General features: G+C 42.6%; 1 protein-coding gene across 46 annotated transcripts in view; it reads right to left on the bottom strand.

Moving 5' to 3' along the window:
• Positions 1–23,547, bottom strand: part of SEC31A (SEC31 homolog A, COPII coat complex component) — an 89,831-nt gene that overhangs the window by 17,722 nt on the left and 48,562 nt on the right. For 12 of the 46 annotated variants that reach the window (XM_051819618.2, XM_051819619.2, XM_002717070.5 and 9 more), the window contains 5 exons: positions 22,176–22,321; positions 20,882–21,055; positions 14,871–15,044; positions 8,541–8,664; positions 6,495–6,836 (listed from right to left, as the gene is read on the bottom strand). In XM_051819618.2, coding sequence (XP_051675578.2) covers positions 6,495–6,836; positions 8,541–8,664; positions 14,871–15,044; positions 20,882–21,055; positions 22,176–22,321 — 960 coding nt within the window. Of the gene's footprint in view, positions 1–6,494; positions 6,837–8,540; positions 8,665–9,360; positions 9,454–14,870; positions 15,045–20,881; positions 21,056–22,175; positions 22,322–23,547 lie in introns of all 46 variants that reach the window. The other 34 variants (XM_008267663.4, XM_008267665.4, XM_008267668.4 and 31 more) reach the window with 5 other exon arrangements.

The raw sequence follows: 23,547 nt of genomic DNA, 5'->3' as shown, positions 1-23,547 counted from the left end.
ACAATGAAAACTTCAATGCAGGCTTACAAACACACATATAAGTATATATGTAGGGGCTGAACTGCAGCACCAGCATCTCAAATGGGTGCCAGTTGGAGTCCCAACTGCTCCACTTCCAATCCAGCTCTCTGCTAATGTGCCTGGGAAGGCCGTGGAGGATGGCCTAAGTCCTTGGCCCCTGCACCTATGTGGGAGATGTTAGGTATGGAATAGCTGGGGGTTCTGGCCTTTCACACCTCCAGAAAGGAGAGACAGAAAGAGGAGATGGAGACAGACCTCAACTGAGACAGGTTGCTTTATATGAAGCAGAGAGGAAGGTGATAATCTGTTCTTGTGAAGAGATTGCCCATCGGGCATGTTTAGAACTCAGGTTTTTATCCCGCGCATTAAGGAGGAAAATGTGCCACTGTGGGGAGGGTGTAGAAGGCAGCTGGTGGAAGAGTAGGGGGCTGTCTGAAGCCTCAGGGAACTTTCCTCTTCTCTGTTTCACAGCTGCCCTATGCAGTATACCTGCTTTGCCATTTGCATTGCAAGGAGTTGAGAAGGGTCTGCTTAGGCAAAAGGGGCTGGGGGAGGGGGAGGAAAGGGAGGAGAGGAAAGGTGCAACATTCCTTTAGGAGACCCGGAGGGGGCTCCTCTGGCTCCTGGCTGCGGATCAGCTCAGCTCAGCTCTGGCCATTGTGGCTGTTTGGGGAGTGAACCAACAGATGGAGGACCCCCCCCCCCTCTAATTTTGTCTCTCAAATAAATAAAATAAATCTTAAAAAAAAAAATAAGTATACATTGGGCTGGTGCCGTGGCTCACTAGGCTAATCCTCCGCCTGCGGAGCCAGCACCCCAGGTTCTAGTCCTGGTTAGGGTGCTGGATTCTGTCCCAGTTGCTCCTCTTCCAGGCCAGCTGTCTGCTGTGGCCAGGGAGTGCAGTGGAGGATGGCCCAAGTGCTTGGGCCCTGCACCCCATGGGAAACCAGGAGAAGCACCTGGCTCCTGGCTTCAGATGAGCATGGTGCGCTGGCTGCAGGGGCCATTTGCGGGGTGAAACAATGGAAAAGGAAGACCTTTCTCTCTGTCTCTCTCTCACTGTTCACTCTGCCTGTCAAAATAAATAAATAAATAAATAAATAAATAAATAAAAATAAGTATACAAACTGAATGTGTGCACATACCTGTGAGTATAAATGAAAGAATTACTGGTGGTAGAATTATTGGTAATTTCTGTTTATCTCTATGCTATTTTGGGTCTTTCAAAATGACTTCCAACAGTGAAAAGTCTACTTTAAAAATCTAGGGAGAGGCCAGTGCTGTGGTACAGTAGGTTAATCCTCTGTCTGTGGTGCAGGCATTCCATATGGCACGAGTTCTAGTCCCAGCCGCTCCCCTCAATCCAGCTCTCTGCTATGGCCTGGGAAAGCAGTAGAAGGTGGCCCAAGTCCTTGGGCCCCTGCACCCACGTAGGAGACCCAGAAGAAGATCCTGGCTTCTGGCTTCAGCCTGACCCAGCCCAGAGGGTTGTTACCATCTGGGGAGTGAACCAGCAGATGAAAGATCTCTGTCTCTCTGTCTCTACCTCTCTTTATAACTCTGCTTTTCAAATAAACAAAATAAATGTTAAAACAAAAAAGGTAAAAGTGTTCACCCCAAAAAGAGTTTTTTTTCATAGTTTGAAGGTTGTTTAATCAGAAAACAATTTCTTGAGTAAAAATCCTAGATCCTTCATTTTTCAAAGAACTTTCCCTTAGAAAAAAACACACTCAACCAGGGGCCAAGAAAGTTAACTTACAAACAAACTGGGCAGCATCCCACCTATCCTGGCCAGACAAACAGGGGAAGCTCCCTGTGGCCCACACTACCCCTAGCCCCCGGAGTCTGCAGCTCTGCCTCTGCTCACAACCTGCCCTGCAGAGCCACCTCCAGGGGGAGCTCCCTCAACACCACTCTCACTGCACCGGTCACCCAGGGCAAAGTCCTCTCGAGAATATCTGTCTTATTCTATACACTTCTTGCTCTTGGTCCAAATACAAACTGTATGTTCCAGCTTAGCTGCTGTTCTCTGATTGGGGTGATACTGATTTGAGACTAAACAGGTACTCACTGGGAATTTACTGAATGTTTTGCTGACTACAACATTAGTTTCTCTGAGCCCTGGGCATGTAATTTTGTGGTTCATTCATAGAACGCTTATAAGTCTGTGTCTCTCAGGAATTAATCCATCAGTCAACTGGAATGTCTAATGCTGAATAAAATCATGATCATAGAACAAAGATAGTATTTTCAGCCACAATTATTTATATAATGAATACATTTTTTAGGAAATCAAAAAATAAAATATCATGAAGTAGTTAACTGTTAACTAAAATATAGGGGACTGTTAATGTGCAAGAAGTAACAAAGCAGCTAGGTACAGTGCATGCTGAACACTGAAAAATGTTCGGCTTCTTATTAGTTACTCTGTTTCTCAGCCAGGTTAGAATACTATGTTACTTTGTATACAAACACAGACTAAACGCAGCCAAATGAGTTTTGCTTAAGGAGAAAAAATACCCATGCAAATATCTAAGTAAAATTATAAAGTAACAAATTCCTGGGCAGTGTTACTAGATGACTTTTGCAATTCCAAGGTTGATATCTTTCTATCACTTGTATAGGACTAGACTACCTGGTATAGAAGAAGGAACAGAGGCTTTGAAGAATGAAACCTGAGTTTGTATCTCAACTTGGTCAATCATATTACAATCTTGAGAACATTTTATGAACACAATTCCTAAAAACTCAGTTTCCTCATCTGCAATTTAAAAATGATTTTGAGGCAAATGAGAAAATATATTACAAGGGGCCAACGCTGTGGTGTAGAGGGTTAGACCACCACCTGCAGCGCCAGCATCCTATATGGGTGCTGATTCATGTCCTGGCTGTGCCTCTTATAATCCAGCTCCCTGCTAATGCGCCTGGAAAGCAGCAGAAGATGGCCCAAATGCCTGGAAGACCTGGATGAAGCTCCTGGCTTCAGTCTGGCCCAACCCTGGCCATTGCAACCATTTGGGGACCATTTGGGGAGTGAACCAGCAGATGGAAGACCTCTCTCCCTGCTTATGCCTCTCCCTCTGTATAACTCTGCCTTTCAAATAAATAAATCTTTTAAAAAAAGAAAAAAAAAAGACTGGCGCTGTGGCGTAATGGGTAAAGCTGCTACGTGTAGTGCCTGCATCCCATATGGGCACTGATTCAAGTCCCAGCTGCTCCTCTTCCGAACTAGCTCTCTGCTATGGCCTGGGAAAGCAGTAGAGGATGGCCCAAGACCTTGGGCCGCTGTACCCGCATAGGAGACCCAGAAGAAGCTCCTGGCTCCTGGTTTCAGATTGGCCCTGCTTCAGCCATTGCACCCATTTGGGGGAGTGAACCAGATGGAAGACCTCTCTCTCTCTCTTTCCCTCTCTGCCTCTCTGTAACTCTGCCTTTCAAATAAATAATAAATAAATAAAAAAGTATATAACAAATGCTATAACATGTCTAATATATTAGGTCAGTAAATGTTCATTCTCCTCCCAACCTCCCTGCACCACTTTTTAAGTGAGGATTTGCTTAAATCCATGTTATCTCTTTCACTCAAGAGCTCTGGTTACCATCCAACTTTTTTTTTTTTTTTTTTAATTTATTTTGTGAATTTGAAAAGCACGGTGGTGGTGGGAGACACAGAGAGATCTTCCATCCAGTGGTTCACCACCCCCATGGCCACAATGGCTGGGACTGAGCAGACTAGAGCCTGAATTCCATCTAGGTCTCCCATCTTCGTTGGCTGCAGGGGCCCAACCACTTGAGCCATCTTCCACTGCTTTCCCAGGCACATCATCAGGGAGCTGAATCCGAAGCAGAGCAGCAGGGACTCAAACTGGTGCTCTGATATGGGATGCCAGCAGCACAGGCAGCAGCTTCGCCTGCCGTGCCACAACGTGGGCCGCTGTTCCCCAACTACTCAGATTACAGACTGTCTCCACTCATCTACTACAGGTGAATTAGCATTCCTCTCTAAAATATGAAACTATTTAAGTCTCTGTAGTGTATTAGTGTGCATTTATTTGTGTAGTATAGGACAGTACACAGTCAGTTCTTCCCCTTAAGGTGGCTTTACTTTCCATAGTTTCAGTTACCCGAGGACAACTATGGACTGAAAAGAGAAAACAGAAAATTCCAGAAAGAAACAATTTATAAGCTTTAAACTGCGCACCACTGTGAGTAGCATGATGAAACCTTGTGCCACTCTGTTCCCTTCTGCCTGGGACATAAATTATCCTTGTGTCCAGTGTATATGTGCTGTGCATTCTAACCCGCTCACTGGTCACATGGTAGCCATCCTGTTACCAGGCCAGTGCTATCACAGTGCTTGTGTTCGTGTAACCCTTATTTTTACTTAACAGTGGCCTCAAACTGCAAGAGTAATGATGCTGGTAGTTTTATTAGAGTACATTGCTATAATCATTCTGTTTTATAGTTATCGTTGCTGGTCTTAATATGCCTAAACAACTAAACTTTATCATAGGTTTATATGTATTATGATAAGACATATATACACAAAGTTCAGTACTTTCTTTGGTTCTAGGCACCCACTGTGGGTTTTGGAATATATTCCTTATAGGTAAGAGGCGATGACTGTGGTGTACTTACATGTGTGTGTGTTTGTGTTTCTGTGTGATTTTTTTGGGTATTTTGTATTTTAATATTTTGTATTTTAATATTTTGTATTGAGAAGAGAGAAGAAAATGTGTGTATAATTTTGGGATCAACTATTCATAAGACTTTAAAGATTTATTTATTTATTTGAAAAGCAGAGTTACAGCAAGGCAGAGAGAGAGAGGAGAGAGACACATAAAGAGATCTTCCATCTGCTGGTTCACTCCCCAAATGGCTGCAATGGTCAGAGGTGGGACAAGTCAAAGCCAGGAGGCAGGAGCTTTTTCCGTGTCTCCCACATGGGTACAGGGGCCCAAGGACTTGGGCCACCTCCTACTGCTTTCCCAGGCATATCAGAAGGAGCTAGAGCAGAAGTGGATCAGCTGGGACTCAAACTGGCACCCATATGGATGCTGACACTGCACATAGCAGCTTTATCTGCCATGCCACAGCACTGGCCCCCCTTAAGACTTTAAAAGTAGTGACATTAAGAAAATGTTATATCCCTAATTACTATGGCATATTATTAGAGGGGCCAGTGTTGTGGTGTGGTGGGTAAAGCCACCACCTGTGATGCTGGCATCCCTTATGGGTGCCAATTTGTGTCCTAGTTGCTCCACTTCTAACCTAGCTCCCTGCCAATGATCTGCGAAAAGCAGCGGAAGATGGCCCAAGCATATGAGAGACGCAGATGAAGCTCCTGGCTTCAGCTTGGCATAGCCCTGGTTGTTGCAGTCATCTAGGGTGTGAACCAGCGGATGAAGACTGCTGTCTTTCTCTCTCTCTGTTACATGGACTTGATGAAACTGAGTTTTAAGGAAATTACTCAAGATCACAAACTCAGACAATCTGCATTCTTAAGCTCTATGGAAGTAGTCCTCATGCCTTTCTCCTTGATTCTCTTTTATTTAATAAAATGTACTTTTGAGGCCCCATTTGACCACCCCAAAATAAAAATTAGATAATACAACCTACCCATAAAAAATAACACAATGCTCTAACTGTAATATAAATGAATAAAAATTTATAAAATGTTTTGCACCACCATAAGAAATGATAGGTGAGCAAAGTGACAAATTAGCTTGATCAAATCACTCCACACTATCTACACATACTGAAACTTCACATTGTACTCCCATAAATGTGTATAATTTTAAAATAAAAAATACTAACAGAAATGCCATCATAACAATTTTATAAAATTATGATTTTAATTATAAATGTCCAAACACAACTACATAAGTAGACAAAAATACAGTGCCTAGAAATTTTCAAAATGCCCAAGAGGCCAGTATTACCAGAATTGAGACTGCACTTCTTAGTGTACACTGACTTGTTACTATCTTACAGTTCCTTGTCAAAGGTGAATTCTCTTACTTTTTTTCAAAGCCAAGCATATAGAGATCACTCCACACTCTTCCAAATAAACAAAATTATAAAATTTGTACCACTTCATTGAGACACTGTACTGTTTAATTTTCCTGAGTGAGTGTAAGCTGCGAATAATTTTAAAAACCAAAATCATCCCAATAAGAACACAGAAATTAGTGTCAACTAGATCAGATTCCAACCACTACATCTTGCCAATTAATTTCTTATTTCTGATGGCACATTACATACTCTATTGTTTGGGAGCTCTAGAGCTTTCCTCATTTAGCAACTCAAGTTTATTGTGGGAGAATTCCAGTTTTAGAAACAGTTTTAGAATTTGTTCTAAACACCTCACAGTACCCATTTATAATCAGTTAGAAATAATACCCTTCCACCCCCCCAGCCGTTCATGACAAAACAAAGGCAGGAGCCAAACCAAACCCCTTTCAAGCGCAGACCTGTTCTTTGGGACGCAGGCAGCTCACTGGCAGCAGGCAGTGTACCTGTTGTTCCAGGAGGCAGTGCATAAGCTGCAGATGATGGTGGAGCTCCTGGCCCGCCATGCTGGAAGGATGCTCCAGAGGAAGGGGGAGGAGGGAGAGAAGCAGCAGGGCTGGAGGTAGGTGAAGAGGCCTGGTGCTGTGCTGCATATAGCTGAGACTGCCCAGAACAGGAAGAAGCAGAAGATATGTAAGGGGTGTTAGGGTAAGCGTTTGAGGCAGGAGGAGCAACAGGCTGGTGAGGTCGATACAGTGCTGACCCCCCTGTTCCGAAGGAATACTGCTGGGCTGGTTGATAAGCTACACCAAGAAGAAGAAACAGAAACTATAATTAGTTACAAGTTTATTGAAACTGCAACAGAAAACCAAAAAGTCATCTTTCTATGGAAGTGATCTGCATTATTACAACTCATAACAGTAAGTTACAACCAAAAGTGAACACTTATACTATGTTGCGCTTTTGAGGCTCAGATGCTCTAAGTATACTTTAAAACTGCTGAAGCCAATATTTGAAAACTTCCACCTCGAGACTGCTCTGTTGGTTATAAAAATCTTTCAATCATTCAGATCCAAAAACTACAAGACTGATCATTTCCTTAAGATGTTCCTATTACTGTAAAACAACTGCAGTGACACCTACTAACCACCAGATGGAACCATGCGGGAGTTATACATTCAGAGTAAACTCCACAGAAAAAAGTACATGGAGTCTGGTGGCAGTTCAAGATCTGTCCACCAATAAAAACCGCAGGGTTAGCACTATCCTTATAAATCAGCTATATTCTCTAACGCCTAGTAAAATCACTAGCTTCCTAAATTCTCCATGTGAGGACAGTTCCAGATTAGGAGTCAACTCTGATCCCTGACAAAATGAGTACTACACATTACGTTACATACTGTAACAGTTCAGGCAAGGCAGCCAACTAATGTTTTAATGCAAAGACCTGAATTCAAATTAGAGTGATCTTAGTACCATCACATTCTTCATGAATAAGGGTAAGGATGAATCTCAGAGTGAATCCAGCAGAACCGTGTAGGGTTCCTATCAGTACTCTGAAGTCCACTTTCAGGTTGAGCACTTGAGACAAAGATTGTATCAATTTGCATTCAGGAAAGTGGGAACATTACTTTAGCGCAGAATGCACTATGAGGATTAGTTCTCACTAGGTAATGATCTCTTGTTTCTGTAATAGTTGTTTAGTCTTATAATGTTTCCCTTTGAGATTTGAGTGGTTTTTATTTTTTTGCTCTTAATTAAAATTTTGAGTAATGTCTTTACTTTCCAAGTGCAATTTCTAAAACAAAACAACAAAAACCTATAGTGGATAATGTCATTTTACATTCATTAAAACCCAGGGAATAAAACAAATATCAACAAAGAAACTAAAAAACCCCTGAATACACAAAATAACAAGCAATTAAAAAAACACACCACCTTGGATACACAACAGCAAGAGTGCATACTAATGTAAACCGTGGGCTTTGGGTGATAATGAGGTGTCAAGGTTCCCTGAATCGGAGCTTGTGCATATGTTGGCACTCTACTTTCTGCTCAAGTCTGCTGTGAACCTAGAACTGCTCTATAAAGATCTATTTTAAAAATAAATAAATAAAATGGACAAACAACCACCACCATCAACAAATGCCCCTTGGAACCATTTTCCCAAAAACAGTTTGCATAAGAATAAGTACTGAATAGTTTTCAGAATTCTATCATACCAAAATCATGGGGCACCTGAACCTCTGCAACAGGTCCTAGGAACGGCTGCGGAAGAGGAGTCAAGTGTTCTGAACACAATGACGGGGGAGCTACCACTTCCCAGCCTGCTGACTCAGGCAGGATGCCTCCTAGGAAACCACAGCAGGGATTCAGGAATCCTATGCAGAACTGATTCCCACCTTTGTCAAAACTGATTTGACTATGGCTTGGAACTTCAAAGGGAATAGTTACTACATTAGGTAAGACAAGCAGCTGTGACAGGGCTTTGAGGTCATACTACTTACGCTGTGGCTGTGGATAAGGTGGTACCTGGGGGTGCATATGACCTGAAGAGGTGGCAAGTTGACCGGCAGCATTTGGATTAACACTTCCATGCATGATGAAACCTGGAGGTGGTGGGTTTTCTCCCTGGGAAATGAGAACATGGTCAAAAAAGAGGATTACATGGGAGGCAACAACTTTACCAGATGAGTTTATAATCTCTGAAATGAAATTCTATGTTTACTTGAAAAGAAAAACATTTTATTGCATAAGAAACATTGCATTTTTATATCCTGTCTTCCTTAGAACATCACATTTTCTGAGCAACATGTTCTGAATGATTTCAAGATCAGACACATCCAAAATAAGAACTGCAAGGAATGGCAAGATGTTAACAGCCTCATAAAATAGTGTCAGTGATATTTATAAGTCACCAGGATTTTCCACTTCTACTAATTTCCATCCACTATTTCACACTCTGGAAATATAGATATGAATTCCATAAAGGAAATGTTTATTTTTCTTCAATTTCTATAATGCTTAAAAAAAAGGAAAAAGGAAAGAAAAAACAATCTTCAGTGAAATCACACTAAACCATTGTTAGAATTTTGGTTGATGTTTCCCAGCTCAAGACATTTTAGAACTGCAAAAAGAAAGGAGGAAAAAGGAAATAATTGTGCAAAAAACTGCTTCTTGCATCAAAGAAGCATTAAAATGCAATGAGCAGGCAGGCAGACGGGGTAGGGTGGAGGAACTTCAGGAAGGGGTAGAAAGTATATAACTATTTATAAATATACTTAGGTGAGCAGAATCCTGCTCAAAGAGGAATAAGGAAGGATATACCTGTGTGTCAGAGGGAGAGGCTGCAGGTGGATGGCTGGGAAGGGCAGTAGGAGTTTTGTTACTCCAGGTAGTGACAGTAGGGGCAATTCTAACCTGAATTGAACAAAGAAATACCAATCACAGAAAATAAAAAATGGAAACATTAAAAGAAAAAAAAAAACTCAAAAGGTATTAGTAATAGCCAGATGAAAAGCCAAAAGAGCTGCAAGATAACATACATCAGTCAGGCAAATGCTTTCAAGGTAGCTGGGATTCCAAAAGAAAAACACACAGTCATAACAAAATGAGGGGAGGGGGGCAGGAGAAAAATCAATATGAAAATCTGAATTAAAGCACAAGGACAATGCCATTCAAGCATCAGGAGGAAGTGGGAAAAGTGAGGTCCTATAACTAGGGCAAGACGACATTCGAGAAAAGTAATTGATTTAAAAAGTGGTTTTTGAAGCATTAATAGTATTCATGCTACTATTAATCTGCAAGCATATTGTGATAAGCTCCCTTTTCTGGATTTGATTAACACCACAAAAATCATATTAATTCCATACAAAGCTTGAAAGTCACACAATCAGAGAATATCACAGCTGCATCTTAAATTATCCAATCTAGTCCCCTCTCTTTAGTACAGAGAAAATCAAGGGCCAGAGAAGGGAGGGGTTTGACTCAGTGGTGAATGGAGCTAGGAGTGACTTTAGGTCACCTGCTTCCCAGGCCAGTATTTTCACACTACACCACGTTACTTACCCTGGAGTCTATTAGTTTTCATTGTCATTTTTCTAGTAACTAAAATCCTTTTTGTCAAGTAAATGTTAAACACACACACACATATATAAAAGCAGGGGCTGCCACTGTGGCAGAGTGGGTAAAACCACCACCTGCAGTGCCATATGGCATCAGTTTGAGTCCTGGTTGCTCCACTATATTTTTAAAAGATTTATTTATTTATTTATAAGTCAGAATTACACAGAGAGAGATAGAGAGGCAGAGAGAGGGAGAGAGAGAGAGAGAGAGAGTTCTTCCATCTGCTGATTCACTCCCCAATTGGCCACAACAGCCAGAGCTGCACTGATCCGAAGCCAGGAGCCAGGAGCTTCCTCCGGGTCTTCCCATGCGGGTTTAGGGACCCAAGGACTTGGGCCATCTTCTACTGCTTTCCCAGGCCATAGCAGAGAGCTGGATCGGAAGTGGAGCGGCGGCTTTATCTGCTACACCATAGCACTGGCCTCTGTTCCATTTCTTTTTCTTTTTCTTTTTTTTTGGGGGGGGTGGACAGTGAGAGAGAGAGACAGAGAGAAAGGTCTTCCTTTTGCCGTTGGTTCACCCTCCAGTGGCCGCTGCTGCCAGCACGCTGCGGCCGGCACATCGCGCTGATCTGAAGCCAGGAGCCAGGTGCTTATCCTGGTCTCCCATGGGGTACAGGGCCCAAGCACTTGGGCCCTCCTCCACTGCACTCCCGGGCCACAGCAGAGAGCTGGCCTGGAAGAGGGGCAACCGGGACAGAATCCGGCGCCCTGACTAGGACTAGAACCTGGGGTGCCGGCGCCACAGGTGGAAGATGAGCCTATTGAGCCACGGCACCGGCCCCTGTTCCATTTCTGATCCAGCTCTCTGCTATGGCTTGGGAAAGCAGTGAAATATGGCCCAAGTCCTTGGACCCCTGCACCCACGTAGGAGACCCAGAAGAAGCTTCTAGCTTCAGATCGGCGCAGTTCCAGCCATTGTGGCCAATTGGGGAGTGAACCAGCAAGTGAAAGACCCCTCTCTCTCTGCCTCTGCCTCTCTGTAACTCTACCTTTCAAATAAATAAATAAATCCTTAAAAATAAATAAATAAAAAGCAGAGCTGTGCTGATTGAAGTAGGAGAAGTCTTGCTAATCTGGCATCCCATTAACCATGTCTGTAAACACTGCTTATTTGCTTTTTTTCTTTCTCTCTTTCTTTTTAAAGATTTATTTATTTATTTGAAAGTCAGAGTTACACAGAGAGAGAAAGAGAGGCAGAGAAAGAGAGGTCTTCCATCCACTGGTTCACTCCCCAACTGACTGCAACGGCTGGAGCTGCACCGATCTGAAGGCAGGAGCCGGGGCTTCTTCTGGGTCTACCACGTGGTTGGAGGAGCCCAAGGACTTGGGCCATCTTCTACTGCTTTCCCAGGCCATAGTATAGAGGTGGATCAGAAGTGGAGCAGCCGGGACTCAAACTGGCGCCCATATGGGATGCTGGCACTGCAGGCCAGGGCTCTAACCCACTACGCCACAGCCCCATCCACTAAACATTGCTTTAAAACCACAAGCCATGGGCCAGTGCTGTAGCACAGTGAGTAAAGCTACTGCCTGTGGTACTGGCATCCCATATGGACGTCAGTTCAAGTCCTGGCTGCTCCATTTCCAATCCAGCTCTCTGCTAAGGCCTGGGGATACAGTAGAAGATGACCCAAGTCCTTGGGCTCCTGCACCCACATGGAAGACTCAGAAGAAGCTCCTGGCTCCTGGCTTCAGATCAGCACAGCTCCAACCTCTGCAGCTATTTGGGGAGTGAACCAGTGGATGGAAGACACACACACACACTCTCTCTCTCTCTCTCTCTCTCTGCCTCTCTTTAACTCTGCCTTTCAAATAAATAAATAAATCTTAAAAAAAAAAATCCACAAGCCACTGTCCTCATTCATTCAGTAAATCTCATGTTATAATCAAGAAAATCACTGCTTTATTTATGATTTAAATTGTTTTTCTCTTCTTGGATTACAACATTGGTATATACAGGCAGAACAAAAGTCTTTCAATACTTATGCCTTCTCCCAGAAACACAATTAAATCCAAGGATATAAAGAATTAATATTCTGGGGCACGCTTTGTGGCACAGAGTTAAGCTGCCACTGGATGCCAGCATCCTATATCTATCAGAGTACTTGCTTGAGTCCTTGTTGCTCTGCTTCTGATGCAACTTCCTGCTAAGAGCTTGGGAAAGTAACAGATGATAGCTCAAGTAGTTAGGTTTTTGCCACCCACAAGGGAGGCCAGGATAGAGGCCCTAGCTCCTGGCTTTCGCATGTCCCAGCCAAGGCTGTTGTATTTGGGAAGCGAACCAGTGGATAGAAAATCTTTCACTCCTTCCCTCTCTTTCTCTGTCACTCTGCCTTTCAAAAATAAATAAATAAATAAACCTTTACAAACAAACAAACAAACAAAAAAAGAGTAGATATTCTCTTCTCCCACCTTGCCTTGCTTCACTATCCCCAAAAAAGGGCCTCGTCTAACATAAGCACTTGAGAGCTCTAATCCCATGATGGCCATTTATCAGCTATAACTGAGAAATTCAAGCTTTCGATCTTAAAACTCTGATGGGTCACTTGAGATCTCTGTCCCTCAGTTTTCCCAGCCATCATCTGTTCTGCCCCTCCTATAGCAGAGACTTTCACAGTCTAACAGAATCTCCAGCAGGGTGGGGAATTTATGTTTGTATATTATGTTCACCAATATACCCCCAAGAACTAGAATAATACCCAGCATTCACTATACAGTCTCAATAAACACTTGTCAAACAAATGAAAAAAAAAATCCAGAGAATTCTAGTAGACAGTTACTTTCAAATGTAATCTATCCTGGTTAAGTACCAATCAAAAATATAACAGCTAAAAGATGATTTTTTTTCTTTTTAAATATTTCATTATTTAATATTTACTTTCCTTATAACAAAATGCAAAAAGCCTATCAATCCTACAAGCAATTTGTTCCATTTTAAAATAGACATATTAATATTAACTTTGCTATCAATCAAAACCACATATTACATACTTATGGGAAGATACTTTCCATTTAAGGTTATCTGCTGCTCTGCAAACGTAAGTTCCTACATGAAATAGAAATAGTAAGATAGGGCCAGTGCCGCGGCTCACTAGGCTAATCCTCCACCTAGCGGCGCAGGCACACCGGGTTCTAGTCCTAGTCAGGGCGCCGGATTCTGTCCCGGTTGCCCCTCTTCCAGGCCAGCTCTCTGCTGTGGCCAGGGAGTGCAGTGGAGGAGGGCCCAAGTGCTTGGGCCCTGTACCCCATGGGAGACCAGGAGAAGCACCTGGCTCCTGGCTTCGGATCAGCGCGATGTGCCGGCCGCAGCGCGCCAGCCGTGGCGGCCATTCGAGGGTGAACCAATGGCAAAGGGAAGACCTTTCTCTCTGTCTCTCTCTCTCACTATCCACTCTATCAAAAAAAAAAAAAAAAAAAAAAAAAAGAGAGAGAGAGAGAGATAGTAAGAGGCCAGATTTTATGCCACCAAACATTTGGTAATTCAAAAAATAGATTAAAACTTATGAATTAAATTTTATGAATTAAAATTATGAATCTTTTCATTCTCCATAACCTATAACTTCATAAACCTTCCTTTGGTCATTCACTCTTTTCTAATATCCAAGTTGTCCAAAAATATTTGTATTCTGGATATTCTTTATTGTGCAGATACAGGCAACACAGCAAACCCATACTAATGATAAAAAAAAAACTGCTCGCGGGCCGGCGCCATGGTTTATTGGGTTAATCCTCTGCCTGCGGCGCCGGCATCCCATATGGTCACCAGGTTCTAGTCCCGGTTGTTCCTCTTCCGGTCCAGCTCTCTGCTGTGGCCCGGGAAGGCAGTGGAGGATGGCCCAAGTCCTTGGGCCCTGTACCCACATGGGAGACCAGGAGGAAGCACCTGGCTCCTGGCTTTGGATTGGCGCAGTGCACCGGCTGTGGCGGCCATTTGGGGGGGGGGGGGTGAACCAAAGGAAGGAAGACCTTTCTCTCTCTCTCTCTGTCTCTCTCTCTCTCGCTGTCTAACTCTACCTGTCAAGTTAAAAAAAATTGCTCAAAAAAGACTTTTCTAAAAATACATACAAAATTAACCAAATCACTAATAAGATTATTCCTACTACTCTATTTCAGGTTGTAGGATGAATCAAATAGAAATCTCAAGAAGAGATGTACAAGGGTTGGCATTGTGGTGCAGTGGGTTAAACCAGTGCTGGTTTAAATCCTGGCTGCTTAACTTCTGATCTAGCTCTCTGCTAATGCTCCTGGGAAGGCAGTGGAAGATGGCGCCAATATTTGGGCCCCTGCCACCCATGTGGGAGACAGGGATGGAAACCTTTTGGCTTCAACCTGGCCCAGATCTGGCTGTTGTGGACATTTGGGAAGTGAACCAGTGATGGAAGATCTCTTTCTCTCCTTTTCCGTCACTCTCAGAATACTATTTTGTTACTCTCAGACATTATTCAAATAGATAAATCTTAAAATTGAAAGAAAGAGAATACATGTAAAGAAAAAAAAAAACCTCCCTGTAGAGTTTAAAACTAATTTACAGCTACACTATAATCTGTTTGACCAGGTTAATGGGATCATACTGAAAAATAGATCATAAACGCTACTTTCAAGAGTCCAGAAACTTTTACGATGTTGTCTATCTTTACCATATCAGAACTGTCTTGCCCAACAAACTAAAATTATCAATTTGAATAGAAACACACAAATGCTTCCACTCACATGGGGATAATATTGTTGAGTTTGAACTCTCGGCATCTGGGGGTGGCCAGCAAGTGGCCCAGGCCTGCCCTTGGGCAGCGGCTGCCTCTCATAAGGAACTTTAGCCGATTCTTGTCCTGGTACAGGCTCTCCTTGTGCTCTACAAAGTCTGTCACGAAGCTGCACAATATTTGGCTGGAAGAAACAATGAAGAAAACAAGGCAAATTATTAGAATTCATCCAACTTATGACAGCATATTCATTTTCTTAAAGTAATATGGATCATTCAAGAGACTCCCTTTTGTATACATGTTGTGTATTATACTATAGACCTTGACACTTGAGGATCTGACATCATTATTTCTAATATTCACGAATGGTACTAGAATTCAATGACCTATAGTGTAACTTGTAATTTAACTGAGGCAGGAATTTGAACTAGGCTCTCATCATGTTATTATGACTTTTCCCTTGTCACCACAACTCTTCTTAAGTTTTCTTGTGGTTAATGCTCACAAATTACAAAACTAACTAAAAATATACAAATAAAACAGACTCCCAAGGAAAATCAACTGCTGTAATGCTGGATGAAAACAGTCATCTAAGAACAATGAAATTTAGGGGATGGCGCTGTGGTGTAGTGGGTAAAACCACTGCCTGCAATGCCAGCATCCCATATGGGCACTAGTTCAAGTCCTGACTGCTCCACTTCCGATCCAGCTTCCTGCTAATGCACCTAGGAAAGAAGCAGAAGATGGCCCAAGTCCTGGGGCCCCATTACCCACGTGGGAGACCCAGAAGAAGCTCCTAGCTCCTGACTTTGGATCAGCCCAGCTCTAGCTGTTGTAGCTATCTGGGGAGTGAACCAGTGGATGGAAGACCTCTGTCTGACTCTGTTCCTCCCTCTCTAACTCTACTTTTCAAAAAAATAAATAAATCTCAAAAATATGAAATTTAAAAGAAATTTTTAAAACAAATTGATAGATTCACATCTATAGCTCATACAGATTTACAATGACACAGATTTACAAAAGTATTTGTTGATCACATGCATGTTATAGATATTAACAAATAACAAAAAGCAACATGTTAATTAAATTTTTCAGTAATAATTTAATAATCTTTAAAAAATCATATATTTCTATAAATTTGTGAAAGGTTTAAACAGGCCATTTAAACTTTTTACATATGTTTATTGTTTTTTATAGGGGAGAATTTTAAGCCGGCGCCGCGGCCCACTAGGCTAATCCTCTGCCTTGCAGTGCCGGCACAACGGGTTCTAGTCCCGGTCGGGGAGCCGGATTCTGTCCCGGTTGCCCCTCTTCCAGGCCAGCTCTCTGCTGTGGCCAGGGAGTGCAGTGGAGGATGGCCCAAGTCCTTGGGCCCTGCACCCCATGGGAGACCAGGATAAGTACCTGGCTCCTGCCATTGGATCAGCGCGGTGCGCTGGCCGCAGCACACAGGCCACAGTGGCCACTGGAGGGTGAACCAACGGCAAAGGAAGACCTTTCTCTCTGTCTGTCTGTCTCTCTCACTGTCCACTCTGCCTGTCAAAAAAAAAAAAAAGATAGGGGAGAATTTTATATAAATGGTATCACAGTCTTGCGACATACTCTCCAAAAAAATGCAAGGTCTACTGAGATAAATAGGAAGAAGTAACACAGAATTTATGCTTTTATGCATAAAGCATGTCCTTTAAAGTCCAAAAAATCCTATTAAGAATAATATGTAAAAACTGTAGATGAGGGGCCGGCACCATGGCTCACTTGGTTAATCCTCTACCTGCAGCACCGGCACCCCATATGGGCACCAGGTTCTAGTCCCAGTTGCTCCTCTTCCAGTCGAGCTCTCTACTGTGGCACAGGAAGGCAGTGGAGGATGGCCCAAGTGCTTGGCCCCTGCACCCGCATGGGAGACCAGGAGGAAGCACCTGGCTCCTGGCTTTGGATTGGCGCAGTGCCGGCCGTAGTGGCCATTAGAGGAGTGAACCAATGGAAGGAAGACCTTTCTCTCTCTCTCTCTCTCTCTCTCTCTAACTCTGCCTGTCAAATAAAAACTGTAGATGATTATACAAGGGCACTTTATGAAGTTCATGGAAAACAGAATTAAAAGTTCATTGGTGGCCGGCGCCGTCATTTGGCTAATCCTCCGCCTACGGCGCTGGCACCCCAGGTTCCAGTCCCGCTTGGGGCACCGGGTACTAGTCCCGGGTGCCCCTCTTCCAGTCCAGCTCTTTGCTGTGGCCTGGGAGTGCAGTGGAGGATGGCCCAAGTGCTTGGGGCCCTGCACCCACACGGGAGACCAGGAGGAAGCACCTGGCTCCTGGCTCCTGGCTTCAGACTGGCGCAGCGCTGGCTGTAGTGGCCATTAGGGGAGTGAACCAACGGAAGGGTGATCTTTCTCTCTGTCTCTCTCTCACTGTCTATAACTCTACCTGTCAAATAAAAAAAAGAAAAAGTTCATTGGTGCAAAAAAATGTTGACAACCTGCAGATTTTTATCAATATACATATTTTCCATAGCATTTTAAGATTTCTTTTGAGTACCAACTTCAAACTCTTTTTTGTAGCAAAGCAAAGTTTTAATTCTCTTTTCCAAAAAACTTTAAGAAATACACTTGCACATGGTACTGGAAAATTAACAGTTTAATCTTAAGGCTAAATGATCTAAAGGTCTTCAATTATGTTAGTCTTAAAAAGTGTCATATTTCTATTTAACAATAAAACTTCAATAAGTAAACAGTCATAAGACTTGTGAGAGCAGCCGGCACTGTGGTGTAGTGGGTAAAGCCACTGCCTGCAGTACCAGTATCCCATAGGGGCACCAGTTCAAGTCCTGGCTGCTCCATGTGCAATGCAGCTTTCTGCTATGGCCTTGGAAAGCAGTAGAAGATGGCCTAAGTCCTTGGGCCCCTGCGTGTGCATGGGAGACCCAGAAGAAGCACCTGGCTCCTGGCTTCGGATCAGTACAGCTCCACCCATTGCAGCCAATTGGGGAGTAAACCAGCAGATGGAAGACTTCTCTCCCTCTGTCTCTACTTCTCTTTCTGTGTAACTCTTTCAAATAAATAAATCTTAAAAACAAACAAACAAACAAACAAACAAAAAACACTTGTGAGAAAGCTGCCATAAGAAAAAGACTATGCTCTTTGGGCTGGTGTTGTGGTATAATGGGTTATGCTGCCACCTGTGATCCCAGCATCCCATTTGGGTGCCAGTTTGAGTACCAACTGCTCCACTTCCAATCCAGTTTCCTGCTAATGTGCCTGGGAAAGCAGCAGAAGATGGCCTAGGCCCTTGAGCCCCTGCCATCCACATGGGAGACAGGGAAGAAGCTCCTGGTTGTTGGTGTCAGCCCGGCCCAGCCACAGCAGCTGCATTCATTTGGGGAGTGAACCAGCAGATGAAAGATCTCTATATATTTCCCTCTCGACCTCTATAACTCTGCCTTTCAAATAAACAAAATAAAACCTTAAAAAAAAAAAAAGGCTATGCTCCTGTATCTAATACTCTCATTAACAATAACAGGAAGATATGAACTGGATCCTAGCATTAAATATCTACAAAACCAATTAGACAGACTCACCTATAGAGTCCTGCAGCATATACAAGTGTGTAATTTTACTCCCTGAAACTTACTGATAATTCCCTATAACAGACAAAATACTGAAAAGAACTAAAAGAAATCCATCAAGACCAGAATAAAGTTAATACAAAGTACAGGGGGCTGGTGTTGTGGTGCAGTGGGTTAAACTGCCACCTGTGAAATCAACATCCCATACGGGTGCTAATTCCTGTCCTGACTGCTCCAATCCAGCTCCCTGCTAATGCACCTAGGAAAGCAGCAGAGGATGGCTCAAGTGCACCTTTGTGGGAGACCTGGATGAAGCTCTTGGCTCCTGGCTTCAGCCTTGCCCAGTACTGGCTACGGTGGCCATTTGGGAGTGAGCCAGCAGATGGAAGATACCGCTCTCTCTGTCTCTCCCTCTCTCTCTGTAACTCCTTCAAACAAATGGATAAATCTTTAAATAATAGTAATAATAAAAAGTACAGAGACAACAAAATATCTGCAAGGTTCAAAATCAAGATCCATGAGACATTAAAATGCAGATATAAATATCTACCTTACAGGAAAGTTTCTTCAGTCCCCTCCCCCAATTCATGTTCCATTATTGGTTCAGGTACTCCTATTTTGTGTTTTCATAGCACCACTACATCTATCAGAGCATTATGATACTTGTCTACAGCCATATTGCATTTGGAAGCTCCTGTGGATAAGGATCTTGGCAATCTTGTTCAGCACTCTACACCCAATCACTTACTTAATTGAAACAAACATTATGGATACTGGCGTTGTGGTGTAGCAGGTAAAGCCATGACCTTTGACACTAGCATCCTGTATGGGCACTGGTTTGTGTCCCAGCTGCTCCACTTTTGATCCAGCTCTCTGCTAATGCCTGGGAAAAGCAGCAAAAGATAGCCCAAGTATTTGGGCTCCTGTCACCTATGCAGGAGACCCAAAAGAAGCTCCTGGCTTTGGCCTGGCACAGTCCTGGCCATTGCAGCCATCTGGGGAGTGAACCAGTGGATGGAAGATCTCTGTCTCTTACTTTCTCTCTACAACTCCGCCTTTCAAATAAATAAATAAATAAATCTTTAAAAAATAATAAAACCAAATATTATGGAAAACACTGAGTTTTACTGTACATCAAATAAGGACAATAAATTAGGAATGTAAAGCAGTTCCATCTGCCCTGATTACTTTATTTACATATATATAGAATACTTTTATATATTATATATAGAATACTTTTATATAAATATATACACACATAAATAAATACATATAAATATATATTATATATAAATATATACACACATAAACAGCATCAGATTAAATGGGTGCAGGTAATTGGCACAGTGGTGAAGATACTTGGTGTCAGCATTCGAGTACACAGAATATGCCAACACCACATAGGATGCCTACATCTCATAATGGAATGCTTGGATTTGAGTCCCAGCTCTATTCATAATTCCAGGTTCCTGTTAGTGCACGTCCTGGTTGACAGCAGGTAATGGCTCAAGCTACTGGGTCCCTGCTATCCATACGGGAGACCTACCCTGAATTTTAGGTTCCTAACTTAAGGGTGGCCCAGCCCTGGCTATGGTTGATGTTGGGAAATGAACCAGTAGATGGGAGCTCTGTCTCTGTCCATCTCTGTCTGCCTTTCAGATAAATACATAAATAAATAAAAATTAAAGCAGGTTAAAGTAGTATACAGAATGGATTTTCTTGCTAATATCTGTATTATATTAATATGTTGGAAGTTAGAAATTTTAGCAATCCCATTTGCTTCATTTAAAAAAAAAAAACTATTAATTTATTGAAAGGCAGAGTTACAGGGTGGCAGGGATCTTCCATCTGCTGGATCCCTCCCCAGATGGTTGCAATGGTGGAGCTGGACTGGTCTGAAGCCAGAAGCCAGGAGCTTCTTTGGGTACCCCACATGAGTGCAGGCTCCCAAGTATCTGCGCCATCTTCTGCTGCTTTCCCAGGCACATTAGCAGGGAGCTGGCTTGGAAGTGGAACAGCCGGGACTGGAACCAGCGTCCATATGTGATGTCGGCACTGTAGGTGGCGGCTCAACCTGCTAAGCCACTGTGCTGGGCCCCCATTTGCTTCATTAAGTATTAACATTTATAGCTTTCCAACATAAAATATTCCTAAAAAGAACTTTATATGAAGAATCAGCATTTTGATTTAGAAGAATCTTTTTTCCCCCCATTCTTTTCCCTAAACTCCTACATAGTCCCTCAATACAAAGCAATCTATCATACAACAAGAGCATCATATCTGAACAGATTAGGTATACTTAAAATGATCCTTAAAGAAATGTCAATAACATCTACCCACCGTTGAGTGTTAGAAATTCAACTCTTCCAGAACACTCCATCCACTCATAGGCTACCATCAAGTGCTATCCTCTGGACTCACCTTACATATTAAAGACAACAAATTGTCAGTTCTAATTACCTGGTTGGTGTTGTCAGGAAGAAAAGCCAATGCTGCAGCAATGCTGCCCTGCGCTGCCAGCAAGCTGGCATACTGACTCATCTTCTCAGCCAGGAGAACCCCCACAGTATTAGTGTCCAGGGCCTGGGTGAGCTGCACAGCTTTTCGCAGGATGACAACTTTCTCAATTAGATCCTTGATGAGAAAAAGAAGGGAAAGTGAGAGGGATATGAACAAAGATGCCAAGGTTATGTGTAAAAAGGAAGCAGGAAAAGATCAAGAGTTACTAAGAATTTCAAAGTCTACTAAAAGTACACCACCTATTATCATCCCTCTTTGAAAAGTACGGAATAGCTGGCCACTATTTAGGGAACTGAAAAAGTTGAGGAGGAAGGTAGTCTTTTACGAATAAGGCCTAGGTTACCACTTTCCTCTAAACATTCAAATATTTGCCTAGCAACGTAAAACAGGCAAATATGCAAAGTGAAAGTTACAGGCAGGTATCTGAAAGTTGAAACTATGCTCTACCAAGTAGAGGAGGAACTGTGAGTGACAGCATCATACCATCCACCCAACAAAAACCACACTACTATAAGGTGGCCCACAGACAAGGCACATGACCCTCAAGGTTTTTCATCTTGCCCTTCAATGTCAACTCTTTTAACGTGGCAAGCTACATTTCAAATAGAATGCCTAAGACTGTCTTCTCTGCCTACCCTTCTAAACACACAAGCCTGGCAATGTGAAACAAGTGTTTTGCTCTCAGAAACACTTAGAAGGAAAATTTTATTTTCCAAACTGACTTTTAATTTTGCAATGATCCTACTGAAGTTATATAGAAACATAGTAAGCTGGCTGATGACATGCTTGGGGGAAAATTTTTAACATAAAGTTACTTGGTCTCAGAGAACAGTTTCAGTTTTACTTCCTCTTTTGCTTGTGTATTGGTGTGAGATGGGATTCCATTTACATTTTACTTTCATCTGTCTCTTAACTATGAAGATTCTCTCTTGATACTGGGGTTGCATTCCATTCCTTAACTTTTTTCTCTGCCCAAGGCAGGAGGGCTACTGAAGGCAGGACAGCAGCATCAGGAAAAAGAAGTAAGCACACTGGGGCTGTTTTCAGAGCCCTTGACACCTACTTTTCCTAACAAACTGCCATCACAACCCTGTTTTTACAAACAACTGTTACTCCATTCTATACCATCACAAATTTTGCTTCTTCAGACAGTTATAAATACGTTTCTACAATGTAATGTGATCATCCGAAGGCCGAAGGGTAATGTGAGCACTTTTGTTTCAAAGACACTAACCTGAAGGGACAGGGGGTTGCTTCCATCTTGAGCTTTAGTCCAACACGCAACTAGTTTCTCTACATTCCCAGCACAAATATAGCAGAGACATGCCTGAGTCTGCAGGAGGCTATCTCCTTCCCTCTCAAGCCTGGTTCCCAAAAGATCTATAAATCAAAAGAAAAACAAAGTAAGATTTCACACAAGGCAATCTGCATACGAGGTAATGAGTAGCCCAATATTTTAAAAAGTTTGAATTAAACTTCACAACCAATGAATATTAAAGAGAAAATCACTCTAAATGCTCTATGAGTATTTATGTGTTAAATGAATGGATGTGGGTGACAAACTGTATGTGATAAATGATTTCACAAGATTCTAAAGCTGAAGAACTTAACTCTATTAATTAGGAAAGAAACTAAATGGGGACAATATTTCAACAGAAAAATCCTAATGGCACATTTGGAATAGACTTCGCAATGCCAGCTAGGTCTACTTCAATTTATGAAAACACGGTTAATAGCTTACAGTTTTCATATCCTCATAAACCTTCAAGGTAGCAAGTTTTTTTTTTTTTTTTTTTTACTGTACTAACAAAAGCTTTCCTTAAAAATATTTATTCCATTGCCACAAGGTTACACATAGCCCATAACAGTCATTCCTACTCAAATGTAATTCTTGGGACTAGCATTGGGACACAGCAGGTAAAGCTGCTGCTGGCAGCACCAGTGGCACCGGTTCACGTCCTGGCTACTCCACTTCCAATCCAGCTCCCTGCTAATGTACCTAGGGAAGTACAGAAGATGACCCAAGTGTTAGGGCCCTGGCACCCACATGGGAGACCCAGAAGAAGCTCCAGACTCCTGGGTTCAGCATGGCACAGGCCCAGCCACTCTGGCTATGTAGGGAGTGAACCAGTAGACGGAAGATCTCTCACACTGTCCCTCCCTCTCTCTCTGTCACTCTACCTTTCCAAGAAATAAAAAAAAAAATCTTAAAAAAGTGTTATAATTCTTCACTGAATATAGCTGACATTTATTAAGTGGGGGCTGCTTATGTGCAATTTTATGGATGAACAAACTGAGGCTTAGAAAGTATTTTTTCCTAGGTCACACAATAACTAAAGAGGCAGAGGCAAGACTCCAACTCTGATCTGTCTGAAATCAAAATCACTAAAAAACATTTTAAAAATAATGACTGGGAACTGGCATTTTAGTACAGCAGGTAAAGCTGCCACCTACGGGGCTGATACTGTGGCACAGTTGGTTAAGCTGCTGACTCTAGTGCTGGCATCCCATATGGGCAGTGGTTGGAGTCCTGATTGCTCCACTTCTGATCCAGCTCCCTGCTAATGGCCTGGGGAAGGCAGCAGCAAATGATCCAACTGCTTAGG

Source organism: Oryctolagus cuniculus, chromosome 8 (assembly GCF_964237555.1).
Source record: "Oryctolagus cuniculus chromosome 8, mOryCun1.1, whole genome shotgun sequence".
NCBI classification, from domain to species: domain Eukaryota; kingdom Metazoa; phylum Chordata; class Mammalia; order Lagomorpha; family Leporidae; genus Oryctolagus; species Oryctolagus cuniculus.
This window is presented reverse-complemented; position numbering and strand designations above follow the sequence as displayed.